A 19,981-nucleotide genomic window follows, 5' to 3' on the forward strand; every position below is an offset into this window, starting at 1 on the left:
GAAAGATTGTGGCTTCTAAAAGAAGCCGTCGGTCTTTCTAACAGGAACTTAGATAAATGAATGGGAACTGTGTTCCCATTCATTGATCTCCAGGCTTATGGGCGGCGGCACGCAAGAGCACAGGGGCGCAACGTCCAAAAGGCGAAACTGGTTAAAATGCATACAAAACAAAATTGTTTGAATAAAAAATGCCATACAGTAAAAGCCTAGCTTGTCTTGAAAACAAAAAATAATATATATTTCATTTAGCTGTCATAAGTAGGGCTAAAGCTATTGCTGATTAAATAGGGACATAGCTAAAATGTGAAAACTGCTCTGGTCCATAAGGGGGGAAAACGGTCTGGATGCGAAGTGGTTAAAGTGCACCTTAGATGACATAAAGGTGGCATTTATATTTACCTGTGGCTTCTTCCAGCCCCTGTGGATCGTGGGCTCCCTTGCTGCCGTGACTGGAGACAAATGGAGAAAGAGATCGGGCCAGCCAGTGAAGGATTGTAGCCCAGGGTCCACAGGGGCTGAAGGAAGCCCCATGTACAGTAAGTATAAATGCTGCCCTTTATGTTGTCTCAACAAGTTTCTTTTTAAAAGGACTCTCACCTTTTTTCTTTAACTCCATGGAATCCAGTACGTACACAAGCTCATATTTTCCCCCAACACTTCCAGAAACTGCATAATGGGTGCCGTACATTTCCAGAAAGGCAAAATATTCTCCCTTTTCATAAAAGGGTGGAAGAATCTTTATGTCATCAATGAAAGTTGGGCTCAAGACAAGTCCCTTACTTCTCATCTGGAAAGTTGCTAGCTGTATTTTTCCAAATATGCGGAGGAATTCCTTATTCTGCAAAGAGAAGTAAACACTTCTTAAACTGGCCAAACTAGTAAACTGAGAGGTGATGCATAGTGTTTACTTTGTAGTCGCTTGACTATTTCATAGGTTAGTACAAAAAACAAACGTTTTTAAAAGCTTACATGTCTAATAGAAAAATACAAAAACTTTAGATATTAAAATACATTTGTTTTGAGCACCACCTTTTAGGGGGATTCATAACTGCCAAAAATACGGTCTTCATTGATTCCTGTCTAGTGACACTAGCTATAGTTCTATAGGAAACAATGCAGGTTAATTCTGGCGTATATGTCACTTTGCCTCCCCGGTCACTTTGGCATAGGGCAACCCCGTTTCTAGGGGAGTGCAAGGAGGGTGCAGAGAGGGAGAGTGGCATAGTGGAGGAGGTGGGAGCAGCAGCACAAAGGTAGTCAGCTGCAGGGAGGGGTGTCCGACTCCTCCCTCTCCTCGGGTCCCCCCCCCCCTTGTGCTCCCCTCTCCATTGAAAAAATGTATGGCAGCAGTGGAGTGTTAGTAAAAACTCACCATCTGGTCTCCAGGCAATGACCATATGCCGCCAGGCTGCTCTGTTTACAGTGCTGCTAACAGGAAGTAGTGTGAGCTACTACTACTACTTCCTGTAAGCGGAGTTGTACCTAGAGCAGCCCGGCTTTTGATCATCCCCTGGAGCCCGAAAGGATAGTTTTTACTAACACCCCGCCTGTGACGCTCACACGGTTCCCAAGAAAACCGTGTGTGCGCCATTTAAGTCGCAAACGCAAATTCCATTGCAAAATAGTAGAAATGTAATTTTCTTTTTAAATCCACTTTTTTCTTCTCTTCTCCCTGGCTCTTTGATAGTTTTTAATTACAGAACCTTTCACCTAAGTGTTAAAAGCTGTGTCCTGAAAGGACATAGTCCCCTGCTGTGTGACAATGCCATCAATCTAGTTTTTGCCTGACAGAATCGAATAAAACTGAGCAAAGAGAGACAAGCGGGCTCCAGCTTTCACACCTCCACACAGAGCTAGCAAATGCACAGATCTTATCAGGGTCTCTCTGGAAGCAGCTGACCTACTGTGACCCAGGAATCCCCAATATCCATATTTCCTTCACATTTTCTTCATAATTCATGGCATAGAAAGTTCCTAGGCTGCTGAAAAATGCACAAGTTCTGAGGTTCAACTTGGCGCCGGTGCTGAGAGAGTTTGGACAAGCTAGATGCTTCCAAACCCAGGCTACAAAGGGGAAAAGTAAAAAACTGTGTTATGAGTCCTATCTGGTCCTCTTGTTTAGTACCATATGATTCCTAAAATTACGCTGATTATGAATATTGATTCGGGTTCATGATGTGACCTACAGGCACGGAGAGAGAGGGCAAAACATGAATTGGGCCAAAATCTCTCCCTGTCCAAGGGGGCACTGCCTTATTCAAACTGCACAAGGCTGGACTTTGACGTGTCATGATCCCTCCCATCTACAGTGATGTTAAAACTCCAATGACACAAAGGTCCAGCATCCTTCACCTTTAAAGAGACACTGAAGCGAAAAAAAATATATGATATAGTGAATTGGTTGTGTACTATGAATAATTACTAGAAGATTAGCAGCAAAGAAAATATTCTCATACTTTTATTTTCAGGTATATAGTGTTTTTTCTAACATTGCATCATTCTATAATATGTGCAGATTACACAACACTCAGCATTCAAAATGAGTCTTTCAGACTGTCTGTGAAGTAATGACCTCTCCTCTAGCAGAGAAAAAGTAAACAGTTCACTTACAGTTGAGATAATAAAAGTCAGATAACAGCCCTCTCCACGACTAACTTAGTCGGAGAGCTTAATGGCTTGTTTGCATAGAGATAACAACTGGAGTTTCTCAACTCTTCCTGTACTGGAAACAATTAGACTGATCTGATGTATCTGATCTTAATGTTTTATTTCTTAGCTGTGCTACACATACAAATCATAATATCATAATTTTTTTTTCGCTTCAGTGTCTCTTTAACCACCCTGGCGTTCTATTAAGATCGCCAGGGCGGCTGCGGGAGGGTTTTTTTTTTAATAAAAAAAAAAACGATTTCATGCAGCCAACTGAAAGTTGGCTGCATGAAAGCCAGTGGGCGCTCCCGACGCATTCTTCTGATTGCCTCCGGCAATCAGAAGTAACAAGGAAGGCTGCAATGAGCAGCCTTCCTTGTTTGGCTTTCCTCGTCGCCATGGCGACGAGCGGAGTGACGTCATGGACGTCAGCCGACGTCCTGACGTCAGCCGCCTCCGATCCAGCCCTTAGCGCTGGCCGGAACTATTTGTTCTGGCTGCGCAGGGCTCGGGTGGCCGGGGGGACCCTCTTTCGCCGCTGCACGCTGCGGCGGCGATCAGGTAGCACACGCGGCTGGCAAAGTGCCGGCTGCGTGTGCTGCTTTTTATTTCATTAAAATCGGCCCAGCAGGGCCTGAGCGGCAGACATCTGCGGTGATGGATGAGCTGAGCTCGTCCATACCGCTAAGATGGTTAATCTGACGTCGAATTAACATCAAATCGACCAGCCCGCCAGGACACGGGCCAAAACCTCCATCTTGGATTATTTCTCACAAAGGCCTCAGGCCGCATGGCAATGGCCATTCTGGACTTTGATTGCCGCATGGTCTACCAATAACAGTATTTGAACTATACAACAAGACATTCTGTTTCTCTTTCATCTCTACTCTCTTTCTATCAAACCGATCAGTTCTGCCGGACAGGTATAACTATCTGTGGGCTAAAGTATGCTGTGTGTATGTAGTTTTAGAACAAAAACTATCGATTTTATCGTTCAGTCTTGTGCCTGTTCTGGTCATCTGATTGTTGCTGCAATGAATTTGCCCTCTGAAGAGTCAGAGTCATACTACCGCATTGTTTTATTATTTTCTTATAAATTGTTGATTTGCTAGCTAGGTTGTAAATAAACATTTCTTCCTTTTAGGAGTAGCTAGTTGGAGACTGTCTGCTCCATTCAACCAGACAGTGGTGGCAGTGAATTTACCCTATACTGGGTTGGCGTGCTAAGTATCACATTGTTAATATTGTTTCTCAAGCCCGGGGAGGAAGGGGAGGCACAATTTTTGCACCCTTGCCCTGTGAGCAATTTAGCCTAGAATCTGCTCTGGCGCAGGGGGAGCCAAATGATGGCTCACCCTGCTGCCGGTGAAATTCTGGCCGGCATTAATTACTATTCCCCCTCCGAGTCATAGCAACTCTGTGGGGGAATATAGCAGCAATTCTATAGTGTGTGGGCCGCGGACTATAGCATTGCTGCTATAGCTTGCAAAACCCACGTTTGCTATGTGGGGTGTACGGCGTGCACCAAGAAGCCCTGCCACATAATTTTGTATTGCTATTTTTGACATTTATATCAGGGGCGTAGCAATAGGGGTTGCAGGGGTAGCTACCGCATCAGGGCCCTTGGGTCAGAGGGGCCCCAAATGGCCCTCCCTCAACTATAGTATTAGCTTTCTATTGGTCCTGTGCTCATAATAGTCACTTCTATAGATACTTTGAACAGTGGTAATCATTAACAAACTGTTCCCCATCCCCTTCTTGCACCTCTGACACAGTAGTTGCCATTGGCAGGTATCATCAATTGTTATGTATAGAGTGCTTGGGGGGCCCCATTGTAAAACTTGCATCGGGGCCCACATCTCCTTAGCTACGCCACTGATTTATATAGCACTGACATCTTCTGCAGCACTTTCACAGAGTACATACAGGGCCGTTGTAGACTTTTTTCAGTGAGCCATGTAGGTAGGTAGCCAGGTATAGGTGCCCCCAGTATTGTTACTAGGTGCAGTTGCCCCCAGTATAGGTTAGCCAGGTACAGTTGCCCCCAGTATAGGTTGGCCAGGCACTCTCTTCACTTTCTGTTTCTGCCTGGTGCTGCCCCCAGACTTCTGCTGCCTAAGGAAGTTGCCTTACTTGGCATCATGGGCGGCCCGGGCCTGAGTACATAGCCCTGTCAATGACTGTCCTGAGAGGAGATCACTATCTAATCCTTATCATAGTCATATGTCCATCATAGTCTAGGGTAATTTTTTTTAGGGAGGAAGGCATTGACTTATCTGTATGCTTTTGGGATGTGGGAGAAAACTAAAGTGTCTGGTGGAAACACACACAGAAATGGATATGAATCAGCTGGATATCGATGCCAAAAATTGAGTAAAGTATGGACACCCTTACACGCATGATAAAATAGATAAACAAAGTAAATTGTATACTTACCTATCGGTAATTTTCTTTTCCTGATGCATCCATGGCAGCACCTGTGGGTAGTCGCCCCGCCCTCTACCCCCATAGGACAGGAAAGTAGATAGATTAAACACACCCCCTATGCTACCTGTCTACTGTAATGATTGGTGTAGCAAACAGAAGTCTGGTTATTGTGTGATGTGCAGTATCACCAATAAATCAGACACTATACCTGACTATATGGTGAACTGCAGAATCACCAATAATGCAAGTATAGCTAACAAGGTAATAGCAAGTGTACAGTGCTTGGTGCAACAGTAATACTGATTAGTTTTGGCAGAACCTCACCAAAGGATCTGGTGGGTACTATCAGTAAGGAACCTCACCAGTGACAAAGGCTCACTGGTGAGTAGAGTGGTCAGACAGATCGGTTCGGCAACAGACAGGAGGATACAGTACAAAATCGGGAGGCAGAAGGATAGAGGCATTTCAGGCAGAGTCAGCAACAGGATCAGATGGGCAAAAGTACAGAATCTTATAGCGTAAGAGTAGTCAGAAGAGAGCCAGAGTCATACACAGATAATCAAGCAATAATAACAGTAGTAATAACAATTCCTAGTCTTGTGTGAAATCCCTGGTTTCCTCCCAGATCAAAGCACACCGGAACTATCTAAGGTCTGAGTGCTCACACGAAGCATTCGCAACAGCAGACAGTTTGCAAGTGATTCTCGGAGACTTAAGAAGCGGAGGAGACCCCTCGGCCACGCCCACGCCCATCAGCCAATCCGAGCTGTCGAGAGTCTCCTCTGACGTCAGCCGACCGGAAGGTCAGCTGACGCGCCTCCTCCCCGCATAAAGGTCCTGTCTGTGCGCGCGCGCGACAAAGCCACCCTATGAGCCACTGACAATCCCCTCGGTGTGCTAGACGCCGGAGAGACAGGAGAAACGCCTGACAGGGAAACCGAAGCAGCTGCGGGCAGTGTTGATCGGATACCTCATTATCCTATTCGAGTTTGGTCGAATTCGGATAGTAAACTATCCGAATTCACTCGAAGTTCGATATTCAAGTTAATCGAATATCCGATTCAAACTCGGATATCCGACGTCACTATCCGAGTCTGTATTCGAGTAAAATATTCGAGCTGGTCTTAAATAGCTTTTAAAACTTGTATTGGAGGTCAATGATGCATGAAACCACCTTTTTCATGAAGAAAAACATCAAGTGATTATGTGGTGATGTAGTAGTTATAAAAAAGGTATCAAAAATAGTAAATGAACTTCATGAAAAGTGTTTGCATGAGAAGGTGTGTCCAAAATGGTTGTAAGTTGGAAGTCTTCATTTACGTCATCTTCATCTTCTTCTTCTATATCTTCTTCTTCTTCTATATCTTCTTCTTCTATATCTTCTTCTTCTTCTATATCTTCTTCTATATCTTCTTCTTCTATATCTGTAGCGATCGGTGTCAGCACGCAGAGAGAATCTGATTATTGGTGATCTGCAGTATCACCAAGAATGCAGATATATACCTGGCTATTGATGATCTGCAGAATCACCGATAATACAGATATATTGCTAACCTCTGGACACCTATATAGTGTGAGTGTTTGGTGCATCAGTAATAACTTTGAGTGAGGACCACCCGAGGAGCAGGTGGTCCTTGGCAGTATGAGAAATACCTCCCTTTGGAAGTGCAGAGATCTTGCAGCAGCCTGAGACATCCAAGGGGGCGGAGTCCCAGGCTGAGTAGCAAGAAGACCCAGTGGCTAGTGACCCCTGGAAGATGGGCGTCACAAGCAGGTCTGGAGAATAGCACAAATGATAATACAGTTCCCTAGTCTTGGGTGCGAGGTCCGTGGTCTCAGCACCCTGGAACTAGTCTGGAGTATAACACAAATGATAATACAGTTCCCTAGTCTTGGATGTGAGGTCTGTGGTCTCAGCACCCTGGAACTAGTCTGGAGTATAACACAAATGATAATACAGTTCCCTAGTCTTGGATGCGAGGTCTGTGGTCTCAGCACCCTGGAACTAGTCTGGAGTATAACACAAATGATAATACAGTTCCCTAGTCTTGGATGTGAGGTCTGTGGTCTCAGCACCCTGGAACTAGTCTGGAGTATAACACAAATGATAATACAGTTCCCTAGTCTTGGATGCGAGGTCTGTGGTCTCAGCACCCTGGAACTAGTCTGGAGTATAACACAAATGATAATACAGTTCCGCGAGGTCTGTGGTCTCAGCACCCTGGAACTAGTCTGGAGTATAACACAAATGATAATACAGTTCCCTAGTCTTGGATGCGAGGTCTGTGGTCTCAGCACCCTGGAACTAGTCTGGAGAATAACACAAATGATAATACAGTTCCCTAGTCTTGGGTGCAAGGTCCGTGGTCTCAGCACCCTGGAACTAGTCTGGAGTATAACACAAATGATAATACAAATTCCCTAGTCTGGGTGTGAGGTCCTTGGTCTCTATACCCTGGAACTAGTCTGAATAACAATACAATGATGAACAAAAGTAATCTGGCTCAGTGTGAATTCCCAGGTCCTCCTGGTTCAAACACACTGTAGGATCTGACTATGGTCTGAATGCTTCCACGTAAGTGTTCGCAACGGCAGACAACCAGCAACTGGCAAGCAAGCTATATATATAGTTGCAGGACTCTGCCGCCCCGCCCGAGCCACTCAGCTAATCAGGAGTCTAGCAGGAATCAGCTGATCGTCCTGATCAGCTGATCCATCTCCTGCTGGCATAAAGGTCCTGACTTCTGGCTCGCGCGTGTAGTTCTCCATCCAGGTGCACTAACAGACCCAGCCACACCAGACGCACGCTGCTGCGTGCAAACCGCCGTGTTGGACGCGGAAACAGCCGCCTTGCTGCCAGTACACGCGGCGGCTTTTCCGCGTTTTCTCACAATATCTTCTTCTTTCTTCTTCTTCTTCTTCCTCTTCTTCTCTATCATTTTATTATGTGTCTTGGTTTTCCTTTCTTTTGTAATATTTTTTTTTACTTCATGTGTGGAAATATTTTATTTTAATAACACCATAGTTATATTTGTGTTGATGGCATAATAATACTAGTGTCACATTGCAAGCCACAGCGCCTTTTTCTGTGTACCCTGGCGGTGGTAAAACACAGACATCAGCAGGAGGAGGAAGTAGTTGCAGCTATTGTCTTGTGGTAATAGCTGGTAGGAGAGTGGGTGGCAGCAGAAAAAAGTTCTTCTTCTGTTCTCCCTGGCAATGGTAGCAGCACACAGACAGTAGAAGCTCAATGCAGCTACAGGAGGAGGAGTAGTGTGTGTCAGGCAGTGTGATGTGACTTCTGACATAATAGGCCCTGGTTCCTAGCAGTGGTACCAGGGCCGTAAGTGAACATCATGAGGTTCCAGACAGCGGTCATGAAGCCCACATTGTGTCCAATACACAATTGGGACAGCACAGTTTTCAACCCGGACACCTCTAAAATAATTAAATTGTTTTTTTTTCAAAATAATGCAGCTATTTGTGAGCGTAAATAGCTGGTGGCGCATGGGCAGCAGCACCTTGTAATGTGTTCCCTGGCAGTGGAGACACAGACAGCAGGAGGAAATACAACAGCAGGCAGCGTGAGGAGGATGAGTGTGTGGCAGACTGGCAGCAGGCAGCAGGAGGCCAGGCAGCGAGACATAATAGGCCCTGGTTCCTAGCGGTGGTACCAGGGAGGTAAATGAACACCATGAGGTTCCAGACAGCGGTTGTGAAGCCCACATTTTGTCCAATACACAATTGGGACAGCACAGTTTTCAACCCGGACACCTCTAAAATAATTTAAAAAAATTTTTTTCAAAATAATGCAGCTATTTTTGAGCGTAAATAGCTGGTGGCGCATGGGCAGCAGCACCTTGTAATGTGTTCCCTGGCAGTGGAGACACAGACAGCAGGAGGAAATACAACAGCAGGCAGCGTGAGGAGGATGAGTGTGTGGCAGACTGGCAGCAGGCAGGCGGGCAGCGAGACATAGCTGGTGGCGCATGGGCAGCAGCACCTTGTAATGTGTTCCCTGGCAGTGGAGACACAAACAGCAGGAGGAAATACAACAGCAGGCAGCGTGAGGAGGATGAGTGTGTGGCAGACTGGCAGCAGGCAGCAGGAGGCCAGGCAGCGAGACATAATAGGCCCTGGTTCCTAGCGGTGGTACCAGGGCCGTAAATGAACACCATGAGGTTCCAGACAGCGGTCGTGAAGCCCACATTGTGTCCAATACACAATTGGGACAGCACAGTTTTCAACCCGGACACCTCTAAAATAACAAAAAAAAATGTTTTCAAAATAATGCAGCTATTTGTGAGCGTAAATAGCTGGTGACACATGGGCAGCAGCACCTTGTAATGTGTTCCCTGGCAGTGGAGACACAGACAGCAGGAGGAAATACAGCAGCAGGCAGCGTGAGGCGGATGAGTGTGTGGCAGACTGGCAGCAGGCAGCAGGAGGGCAGGCAGCGAGACATAATAGGCCCTGGTTCCTAGCGGTGGTACCAGGGCCGTAAATAAACACCATGAGGTTCCAGACAACGGTCGTGAAGCCCACATTGTGTCCAATACACAATTGGGACAGCACAGTTTTCAACCCGGACACCTCTAAAATAATTAAAAAAAAAATTTCAAAATAATGCAGCTATTTTTGAGCGTAAATAGCTGGTGGCGCATGGGCAGCAGCACCTTGTAATGTGTTCCCTGGCAGTGGAGACACAGTTAGCAGGAGGAAATACAGCAGCAGGCAGCGTGAGGAGGATGAGTGTGTGGCAGACTGGCAGCAGGCAGCAGGAGGGCAGGCAGCGAGACATAATAGGCCCTGGTTCCTAGCGGTGGTACCAGGGCCGTAAATGAACCTCATGAGGTTCCAGACAGTGGTCGTAAAGCCCACCTTGTGTCCAATACACAATTGGGACAGCACAGTTTTCAACCTGGACACCTCTAAAATAATAACACAAAATTATTACATTTTTTTTTTCAGAAATGCAGCTATTTTTGAGCGTAAATAGCTGGTGGCGCATGGGAAGCAGCACCTTTTAATGTGTTCCCTGGCAGTGGAGACACAGACAGCATGAAGAAATACAGCAGCAGCAGCAGCAGCAGCAGGTGTAATGTATGTGTGCCACTTCATGTCCCCCTCTCGCCGACAACAGGGGCCAGGAATTCGCCTTCCACCCAAGACTGGTTCATTTTGAGAAACGTCAGTCTGTTCACAGACTTGTGAGACAGACGAGATCGCTTCTCAGTGACGACTCCACCGACTGCACTGAAGCAACGCACTTCCAGGGCGTACTGCGCAAGCTCGCTCCAGATCGGCAGGTGCTTGACCCAATACTCCATGGGATCAACAGGGGCAACGCTGTCAAGCCCGCTGAAGGACCCCATGTAGTCAGCCACCATGCGGGTCAAGCGCTGTCTGTGACTGGAGAAGGATGCTGCTGCTGGCACGTCCTCTCTAGTCCCTGGCAGCTCTACACTCATGCAGAGCTCGTTGGTCAGAGACAGCAGGTCTGTGGTGCGCGTGCGCTTGCTGCTGGTGGATGCAGGTACCTGCTGCTGCCTCTGTGCTGGCTGGACAGTGGGGGTGGATGGCTGAGGGAAGGCTTCCTCCAAGCGCTCAACAAGGGACAGCTGCAAATCCCTCATTTGTTGCGCACGGTCTCCTCCTGCAGGCAGCAACTGGCTGAGCTTCACCTTCAGACGTGGGTCCAGCATCATGCAGATCCAGATGTCCCCCCTCTTCTTCATCTGGATGACCCTTGGGTCCTTGCGCAGGCACCTCAGCATGTGCGCTGCCATTGGGAAGAGTCTGGCCACGTCTGCTGGCACATCATCGGCAGCCCCAGAGCCGACAGTGCTGTCCTCCTCATCCTCTGCCTCCTCCACCTCATCCTCTCTCCACCCCCGCACCAGTCCAGCTGCACTCTGCTGCTCCCCCTCATCAGCAGTAGTGTTGGGCGAACACCTAGATGTTCGGGTTCGCGAACGTTCGCCGAACATCGCCGCGATGTTCGGGTGTTCGCGCCGAACTCCGAACATAATGGAAGTCAATGGGGACCCGAACTTTCGTGCTTTGTAAAGCTTCCTTATATGCTACATACCCCAAATTTGCAGGGTATGTGCACATTGGGAGTGGGTACAAGAGGAAAAAAATATTTGAAAAAGAGCTTATAGTTTTTGAGAAAATTGATTGTAAAGTTTCAAAGGAAAAACTGTCTTTTAAATGTGGAAAATGTCATGTTTCTTTGCACAGGTAACATGCTTTTTGTCGCCATGCAGTCATAAATGTAATACAGAGAAGAGGTTCCAGGAAAAGGGACCGGTAACGCTAACCCAGCACCAGCAGCAGCACACGTGATGGAACAGGAGGAGGAGGCGCAGGAGGAGAAGGCCACGCTTTTTGAGACACAACAACCCAGGCCTTGCATGAGGACAAGAAGCGTGCGGATAGCATGCTTTTTACCGCCATGCAGTCATAAATGTAATAAAAATGAGAGGTTCCATAAACAGGGACCGGCAACGCTAACCCAGCAGCAGCAGCAGCAGCACACGTGATGGAACAGGAGGAGGCGCAGGAGGAGAAGGCCACGCTTTGAGACACAACAACCCAGGCCTTGCATGAGGACAAGAAGCGTGCGGATAGCATGCTTTGTACCGCCATGCAGTCATAAATGTAATAAAGATAAGAGGTTCAATAAACAGGGACCGGGCGGCAACGCTAACCCAGCAGCAGCAGACGTGATGGAACAGGAGGAGGCGCAGGAGGAGAAGGCCACGCTTTCAGGCGCAACTCAGGCCTTGCATGAGGACAAAAAATGCGTGCGCAAAGCAATGCAATGAGTAGTTTTCAGGACACAATGGGCTATTCGGAGGAGCTATTCCCACCCCCACAATCTTCTACCTGTGAAAGGTCAATGGAACAGCCACAAATGTTGTGCCCGGATTCACAACCTTTTTCTGTGGAAAATGCACCTCGCACTGAAATGCAAGGCGAGGCCGAGGATGAACATGATGTCAACAACTCAACATGACGCAAAATGGGGGCGGAACAGAAAGCTGCTTTCAATGTTTTGAAGGCCTTAATTGCCTCCGGTGGCCAGTTAGATGCATCATTCATCACACCCAAATCCCAGAGCAATGTGTGCAGGAATTTGAATCGCAGGAGGTGTACCGAGATCATCTGGACAAGTGACCAAGTAACCAAGTGACCAAGTGACAAGTGACCAAGTGACAAAGTGAAAAGTGACAAAGTGACCAGTGACAAAGTGACAAAGTGACTGACAAAGTGACAAAATGACAAAGTGACAAAATGACAAAGTGACAAGTGACAAAGTGACAAGTGACAAAGTGACAAGTGAAAAAGTGACAAAGTGACAAAATGACAAAGTGACAAAGTGACTAAGTGACCAGTGACAAAGTGACAAGTGAGAGGTTGTTCTGGGGAGCTCTACTCCACTGCACACAGTCACATATGAGGAGAGGTCTCGTCGGGACTGCTGATCCTCCTCAGCTTGCTCAAAGCCTTGAGGGTTCCTCAAGATCCTCTGCTTGGAGTTCGCCGGGGTACAGCTTGGTGCCGGGGTCGGCGGCGTCCTTCTCACTCCAACGTGGCAGATCTTCTGTTGAAGGAAAAAAAAAAAAACATTTTTTAAAGTCCAGTACCGCTTCTGAAGGACTCACCAAGAGATGCAGGAGCGCTTCAATCTAGCGCACCATCGCTCGCTGGGTGATGTCCCTCCCTATGCGCTGGAATTCTACGCTGCACATGCTAGCACGCTTTTGCGCAGTGCCGAGGCGCATTCCAGCAGCTAGCTACCAAGCTTCTGTGGATCTGATTGGGCCACCATGTTGGATCTCTGCCAAGTCCTCCAAAATTTTGAGCAATCCACGTTGCTTGTGACTGAGCAGTGACAACTCTACAGTCAGCATTACAATACCACTGCTGTGTTTACTGAAGAAATCAATGTTGAAGATGGAAACCGCTGGCATGATGCAAGTGGGGGAATCTGAAGATGAAAACGATCAGCGTGATGATACCAACATCAGGCAACCTGCCTCAGGAAACGCTGGTCCCAGCTATGACAAAGAACAGGACGAGGAACAGCTGGAGTTGGAGCAGGAATTGGATGCCCCCACTGCCGAGGGACAGAGCGGTGCACGTTGGACTTCCACAATTTAGCGGGAATGGACAGCAGAAGAGGAAGAAAGTGATGCTGGTGACGAATATGGTGCATCACAACAATCACAACGCTCACAAGAACATGAAGACAGAGGAGTCTGGCAGGATTCTCTGGCACACATGGCTCAATTCATGCTAGACTGCATTGAACGCGGCCCGCGCATTATTCACTATTCATTATTATTCATTATTCTGGACAACACCAATTACTGGGTTTATACCCAGTTTATACAAACACAATGTTAAAAAACTGATTGAAGAAAGTGTCAGACAGGTCAAAAATGGAACATTTCCAGCAGGCCCTTGAGGATGGAGACTTTAGAGAGGAGATTGACATCCTCCTCCTTCTCTAGCCAGTTGTACGCCGACAGACTGACTTCAGCAAACCCAGGAGGACCAGGAGGGCAGCAAAGAACACAAGCTGCTGCTAGTGCCCAAAAGGGAATGGTATTGGCAGTGTCCTTGGAGTGGGAACATTTTCTGACACCCATGCAGCAGCCCACAGAACAGCAATCGGGCAGTTCCACGTACTCCAACACCAATCGCCTGGAGAAGATGGTCAAGGACTACATGTCAGATGGCGTAGCTGCGTTGAACAATCCATCTGCAGACAGACGGTGAGTGTGACAGCACAGAAGGACCATGGCAACTCACTCATAGTACCACAGTTTGATAGTGCTGCCCAAAAAATTATATGGATCCGTGCACCCGGGCAGTACTGGGAAGTGGGAACGCAGATTTTAGTACCTAAACACACGATACAACATGTTTTCCGGGGTCGGACTCTGAGGCACATACAGATGGTCCTGATCATCATCCTCATCATACAATTCTTCTCCTGAGTCTGACCCACCCACCACCTCTGCCACCCCAACATCCCCAGACACAGACCCCTCATCGTCCTCAACATTAACCACCTTAGCGGTATGGACGAGCTCAGCTCGTCCATTACCGCCAGAGGGTGCCGCTCAGGCCCTGCTGGGCCGATTTTGACCAAATAAAAAGCAGCACACGCAGCCGGCACTTTGCCAGCCGCGTGTGCTGCCTGATCGCCGCCGCTCAGCGGCGAAAGAGGGTCCCCCCAGCCGCCTGAGCCCTGCGCAGCCGGAACAAATAGTTCCGGCCAGCGCTAAGGGCTGGATCGGAGGCGGCAGACGTCAGAACGTCGGCTGACGTCCATGACGTCACTCCGCTCGTCGCCATGGCGACGAAGTAAGCAAAACACGGAAGGCCGCTCATTGCGGCCTTCCGTGTTACTTTTGGCCGCCGGAGGCGATCAGAAGAACGCCTCCGGAGCGCCATCTAGTGGGCTTTCATGCAGCCAACTTTCAGTTGGCTGCATGAAATAGTTTTTTTTTAATTTAAAAAAAACCCTCCCGCAGCCGCCCTGGCGATCTTAATAGAACGCCAGGGTGGTTAACTTGGGATGCTGGCCTGAGCCCGACCTCCTCCTCCACATCAGGCCCCATCATCTCCTCAATGGCAGCCCTCAATAATCGCTCTGGCGCCGGATCGATGGACACAACGTTCTCCTCCGGGGAGGGCTGCTGCTGACCACTGGCTGCTGGGGTGGATGTTATAGCTTGTGTGGGGCGTTGGCTGTTGCTGTTGTCGGGAGTGCTGCTCACAGCGGAGGTCTCTGAGGAACTCATGGTGAGCTCATATAGTGGTTGACGTTGAGAGGAGTATTACTGATCCCAGCAATATACACACTGACTGGCAGAGTACGCAATGCTATATAGTGGTTGACGGTGAGTGAAGTACTACAGATCCCAGCAATATACACAGTGACTGGCAGTACAATGGTATGGGTGGGTGAGCAGAGTACTACAGATCCCAGCAATGCTATATAGTAATGGGGTGACTGAGTGAGCGGCAGTGTACTACTGTTCCCAGCAGACACAGAGTGGCAGTAAACACAATGCTATATAGTGTGGCTGAGCGAGCGGTGTACTACTGTTCCCAGCAGACACAGAGTGGCAGTAAACAGAATGCTATATAGTGTGGCTGAGCAAGGTACACAGAGTGGCAGTAAACACAATGCTATATAGTGTGGCTGAGCGAGCGGTGTAGTACTGTTCCCAGCAGACACAGAGTGGCAGTAAACACAATGCTATATAGTGTGGCTGAGCAAGGTACACAGAGTGGCAGTAAACACAATGCTATATAGTGTGGCTGAGCGAGCGGTGTTCTACTGTTCCCAGCAGACACAGAGTGGCAGTAAACACAATGCTATATAGTGTGGCTGAGCGAGCAGTGTACTACTGTTCCCAGCAGACACAGAGTGGCAGTAAACACAATGCTATATAGTGTGGCTGAGCAAGGTACACAGAGTGGCAGTAAACACAATGCTATATAGTGTGGCTGAGCGAACGGTGTACTACTATTCCTAGCAGACACAGAGTGGCAGTAAACAGAATGCTATATAGTGTGGCTGAGCGAGGTACACAGAGTGGCAGTAAACACAATGCTATATAGTGTGGCTGAGCGAGCGGTGTACTACTATTCCCAGCAGACACAGAGTGGCAGTAAACACAATGCTATATAGTGTGGCTGAGCGAGGTACACAGAGTGGCAGTAAACACAATGCTATATAGTGTGGCTGAGCGAGCGGTGTACTACTGTTCCCAGCAGACACAGAGTGGCAGTAAACAGAATGCTATATAGTGTGGCTGAGCGAGGTACACAGAGTGGCAGTAAACACAATGCTATATAGTGTGGGTGAGCGGTGTACTACTATTCCCAGCAGCGACACAATGACTGGGGGGACCCTGGCTAGCGTGGCTGGAGCTCGAACTAAAAAAATATATTTGCTAGGAAGGAAAAGTAGGGCAGGCGATACACACCAAAACTACACACAAAAATTGAACTTTATCAAAAATACTTTAATGAAATTACAAAATACAAAAAATATTTAAAATCGCCCAAATCACATTGCTCTGCTGATCTGGAACACTACCCGGGAGCTCCCTACATGCATCCAGCCATACACACCATGCAACCCGTTGGATAAAGTGCACTGTTGAGTATATCAGACGTAAGGTCTAGAGTTGTAATCCATATATTGCCGCCTAGAAAGCGCTTGACATCAAGCAGTCAGATGTCATAGAGACCAATTGATGTCACACAGTCACTGTTGTTGGAAACCAGAGTGCTCCACTTTTCTACATGATAGAGAAAGCAGCAAGCCCACTTAGACCAGCTTATGCTACACATACGATTGTATGAAGCACAGTGTCAGCATAGGTTAGTAGCAAAACAGCATTGGTAAATTTGAAGTTAATAGATTGCAGCACATGCAAAGCATCAATGTCCTCCAAAGCGATCAGCATGCAACACACAGCTCCATGTCAAGAGCAAACAAAGGCATAGTATCGCATGTCCCATAAACACCATGAGCACACTGCCGGTGTGCAAGCAAACAGTAGCTGGGTACTTCTGATGCAGGCATAGGTGCCTTTAGCCCACAGCTGACAGTCTTTCAACACAAAGTACCTTACATATGGCTCTCCAGGGAGGATTGCTGTGTGTTTGTATATTGGAAGGTGCACAGATGTTTCCTGGATCGTGAGGTAATGCTGTCGTTCAGGGCCCTCGGAGATGGCTGTAGCAGGCGTGTAGAGGGAGTCCAGGCAGTCCATGCAGCAAAGGTGTGGGGCAAACACGCGGTGATGCCACCTACAGCCCCGACATGTTTCACGAGCTTCCTGCTCGTTTCCTCAGGGGGCGTGGCTCTCGAACTACCCTGCCTGCCTACCCAAAGCTAAACCCACAGACAAATGGTGGAGATATGACGTGGTTCGGGTATTTATTTACCCGAACCGCGTGACAGTTTGGCCAATCAGAGCGCGTTCGGGTCCGAACCACGTGACCCGTTCGGCTAATCACAGCGCTAGCCGAACGTTCGGGGAACGTTCGGCCATGTGCTCTTAGTTCGGCCATGTGGCCGAACGGTTTGGCCGAACACCATCAGGTGTTCGGCCGAACTCGAACATCACCCGAACAGGGTGATGTTCTGCAGAACCCGAACAGTGGCGAACACTGTTCGCCCAACACTAATCAACAGCAAGGTCAGGGACCTCCACCAACTCCAAGCCCTCCTCCTCAGAGGTGGCCTGTGAAGCTGCCTGCAGCTCCTGATGGTCCAAGGCTGCCGCTCCCTCTTCCAGCAGTGCATACAGGGCCCTGTCCAGCACACACACCAAGGGGACCCACTCGCACACCAGTGCATGGTCCCTGCTTACCTTGTTGGTGGCCTGCAGGAAGCGTGCCAGCACTGAGCACACCTGCTGCATGTGCCCCCAGTCCTCCGTGGAGATGATGGATGGGAGGTTGGTGGCGGCACGCCCAGTTGCAGTGATGGCGGCAACTGTTGCTCGTGCAACGTACTGGTTGACAGCCTGCCTCTGTTCAACCAGACGCTCCAACATCGCCAGGGTGGAGTTCCAGCGAGTTGGAACATCGATCATGAGCTGGTGCTGTGGTGGCTGCAGCTGAGTGCCGGAAATGACGCACAATCTTCCTTGCCGCCTCAAGGAGTCGGTCCATCCCCTGGTAGGTCCGCAGGAACTTTTGGACTACCAGGTTCAGGACGTGCGCCAGGCAGGGGATGTGGGTCAGGTCTCCCCTGCTGATTGCAGCAACCAGGTTTGCCCCATTGTCGGACACCACCTCTCCGACTCTGAGGCCTCTGGGGGTCAGCCAATTTCTCTCCTGCTCTCGGAGTTTGGCCAGGACATGGTCCGCTGTCAGTTTGGTCTTCCCCAGGCTGACCAATTCCAGCAGCGCTTGGCAGTGGCGGGGCTTCATGCTGCTGCTGGGGCGGGGGGTTTGGGCTGGTGTGCCGGAGGATGGAAGCGGATCAGAGGAACCTGCTGCAATTCCGCTGACCCTGCATGGTGGCACCACCCACTGCGTTGTTGCTGCTGCTCTGACAGTGCCCAATGCTGCTCCCCCCTCCTCACCCCCTTCCACCAAGCTGACCCAATGCGCGGTGAAGGACAGATAGCGGCCTGTCCCAAACCGGCTGCTCCACGAGTCCATGGTGATGTGGACCCGTTGACCCACCGCGTGCTCCAGCCCTCTCCCGACATTGGCCATCACAGAGCGGTGAAGTGCAGGGATGGCCGTGCATGCAAAAAAATGTCGGCTGGGGATTGGCCAATCGGGGGCTGCACACATCAGGAGCGCACGCATGTCGATCCCCTCCTGCACAAGGGTATAAGGCAGGAGTTGGGAGCACATGGCCCATTCCAGCAAGCCGTTCAGCTGGCGCACGCGATGGCTGCTGGGAGGCAGAACCCTGACCACCCCCTGGAAGGTGTCGCTGAGCAGGGTCTGGCGACGCCTTTTGCTGGCACGGGAAGCAGTGGAGGAAGCAGAGGAGGCCACTGAGGACTGGCTACCAGAACAGGCCTCAGCGTCGGCGCCGGCGGCAGGAGTTGCAGAGGGAGGAGGAGCAGTGCGTTTCTGATGCACTCCTGCTGGTGCTGCTGGAGGAGGTGGAGGAGGGCGGGTGGCTGCTGCCGACGGCTTTGCAGTGGTGGCGGGTCTGCCACTGCCACTGCCAGCTTCCTTCAACTTCATGAACTCCTCATGCTCATGAAAGTGTTTCCCTGCCAGATGGGTCACCAGAGAGGTGGTGCCGTACGCAGAGGGCTCCTTCCTTCTGCTGAGCTGCTGGCGGCACTGGTTGCAGGTGGCATACTTGCACTCCACATATGGCAGGGTGAAAAAATTCCAAATTGGGGCGGTGAAGTTGCCCCTTCGGCTCGAAGGTGCTGCTGCTGCCGCTGGTCTCCCTGTGGTGGTTGGGGAGGGGAGGGTTCTTGGTGCGGCTGGTGGTGGCACTGGCAGAACTCTCCGAATCAGCACGCTGTGTGGCCTGCTTACCACGCCCACTTCTGATCCTGCCTACGTCTGCGATGCTGATCCTTCTAGCAAGGCCCGCAGACGCATCCTCCTCCTCAGAGCTTATGACATCCCCAGGATCTGCCACCCAGTCTCTGTCCTTCACCCTGTCATCATCATCCTCCCCCTCAGCAAACATGTCCTGCTGGGATAACACCACAAACTCCCCTTCTGCATGCATGGGCTGATGGACACTCACCACTGTCTGACTGTCCAAAGCATCATCCCCCAAAGTGCCCATCAGCATTTCTTCCTCCTCCAATTCTGCCGCAACAGCACTCCATAGCCCCGCTGTGCTTGGGGATAAGAAGGTGCTGAGTGACAGGGTGCTGGTGTTGCCCGCTGGGGCTGGAGAACTGCACTCCTCCTCCTCCTCCCCAGGCAGTGCTGGGCGGCTGCTGCTGCTCTTGCGAACAGGAGTGGTGGGGGGGGGGGGGGGGTGGAGGACTCGGTTCCAGAGCAAATGGTGGCCTGCTCATCCACCATCAGTTCCACCACAGAGTCTGCGTCCTTCTCCTCAATAGGACGGCTACGACCTGGCGGTGGGAGGAACATCTGGGCCACACGCTGCTGCTGCTGTGTCTCTGTAGCGTGACTCCCAGCTATTGGGCGGCCAAGGCATCCACGGCCAGTGGCTAATGGCGGAATAACCACTGGTGCAGACGCAGAACTGCGCATGGTGGTGGTGGCGGCGCGGCTGCCACGACCTCCTCTCTTGCCGATGCCCTTGCTGCCCCTGCCCAAACCGCGGCTGCCAGACAGCGTATATTTTTAATATTATACAAATGTCCAGGCTCCCCCTCTGTGATTGGCTGCAGTCAGAGGG

General features: G+C 49.7%; 1 protein-coding gene across 3 annotated transcripts in view; it reads right to left on the reverse strand.

Annotated features, from left to right (window-relative positions):
- The window catches only part of LOC137528965 (complement component C9-like), a 209,585-nt gene that overhangs the window by 50,390 nt on the left and 139,214 nt on the right, over positions 1-19,981 (reverse strand). For all 3 annotated transcript variants that reach the window (XM_068250811.1, XM_068250793.1, XM_068250801.1), the window contains exon 7: positions 598-838. In XM_068250811.1, coding sequence (XP_068106912.1) covers positions 598-838 — 241 coding nt within the window. The remainder of the gene's footprint in view (positions 1-597; positions 839-19,981) is intronic.

The sequence above is a fragment of the Hyperolius riggenbachi genome, chromosome 1 (genome assembly GCF_040937935.1).
Source record: "Hyperolius riggenbachi isolate aHypRig1 chromosome 1, aHypRig1.pri, whole genome shotgun sequence".
NCBI lineage: Eukaryota > Metazoa > Chordata > Amphibia > Anura > Hyperoliidae > Hyperolius > Hyperolius riggenbachi.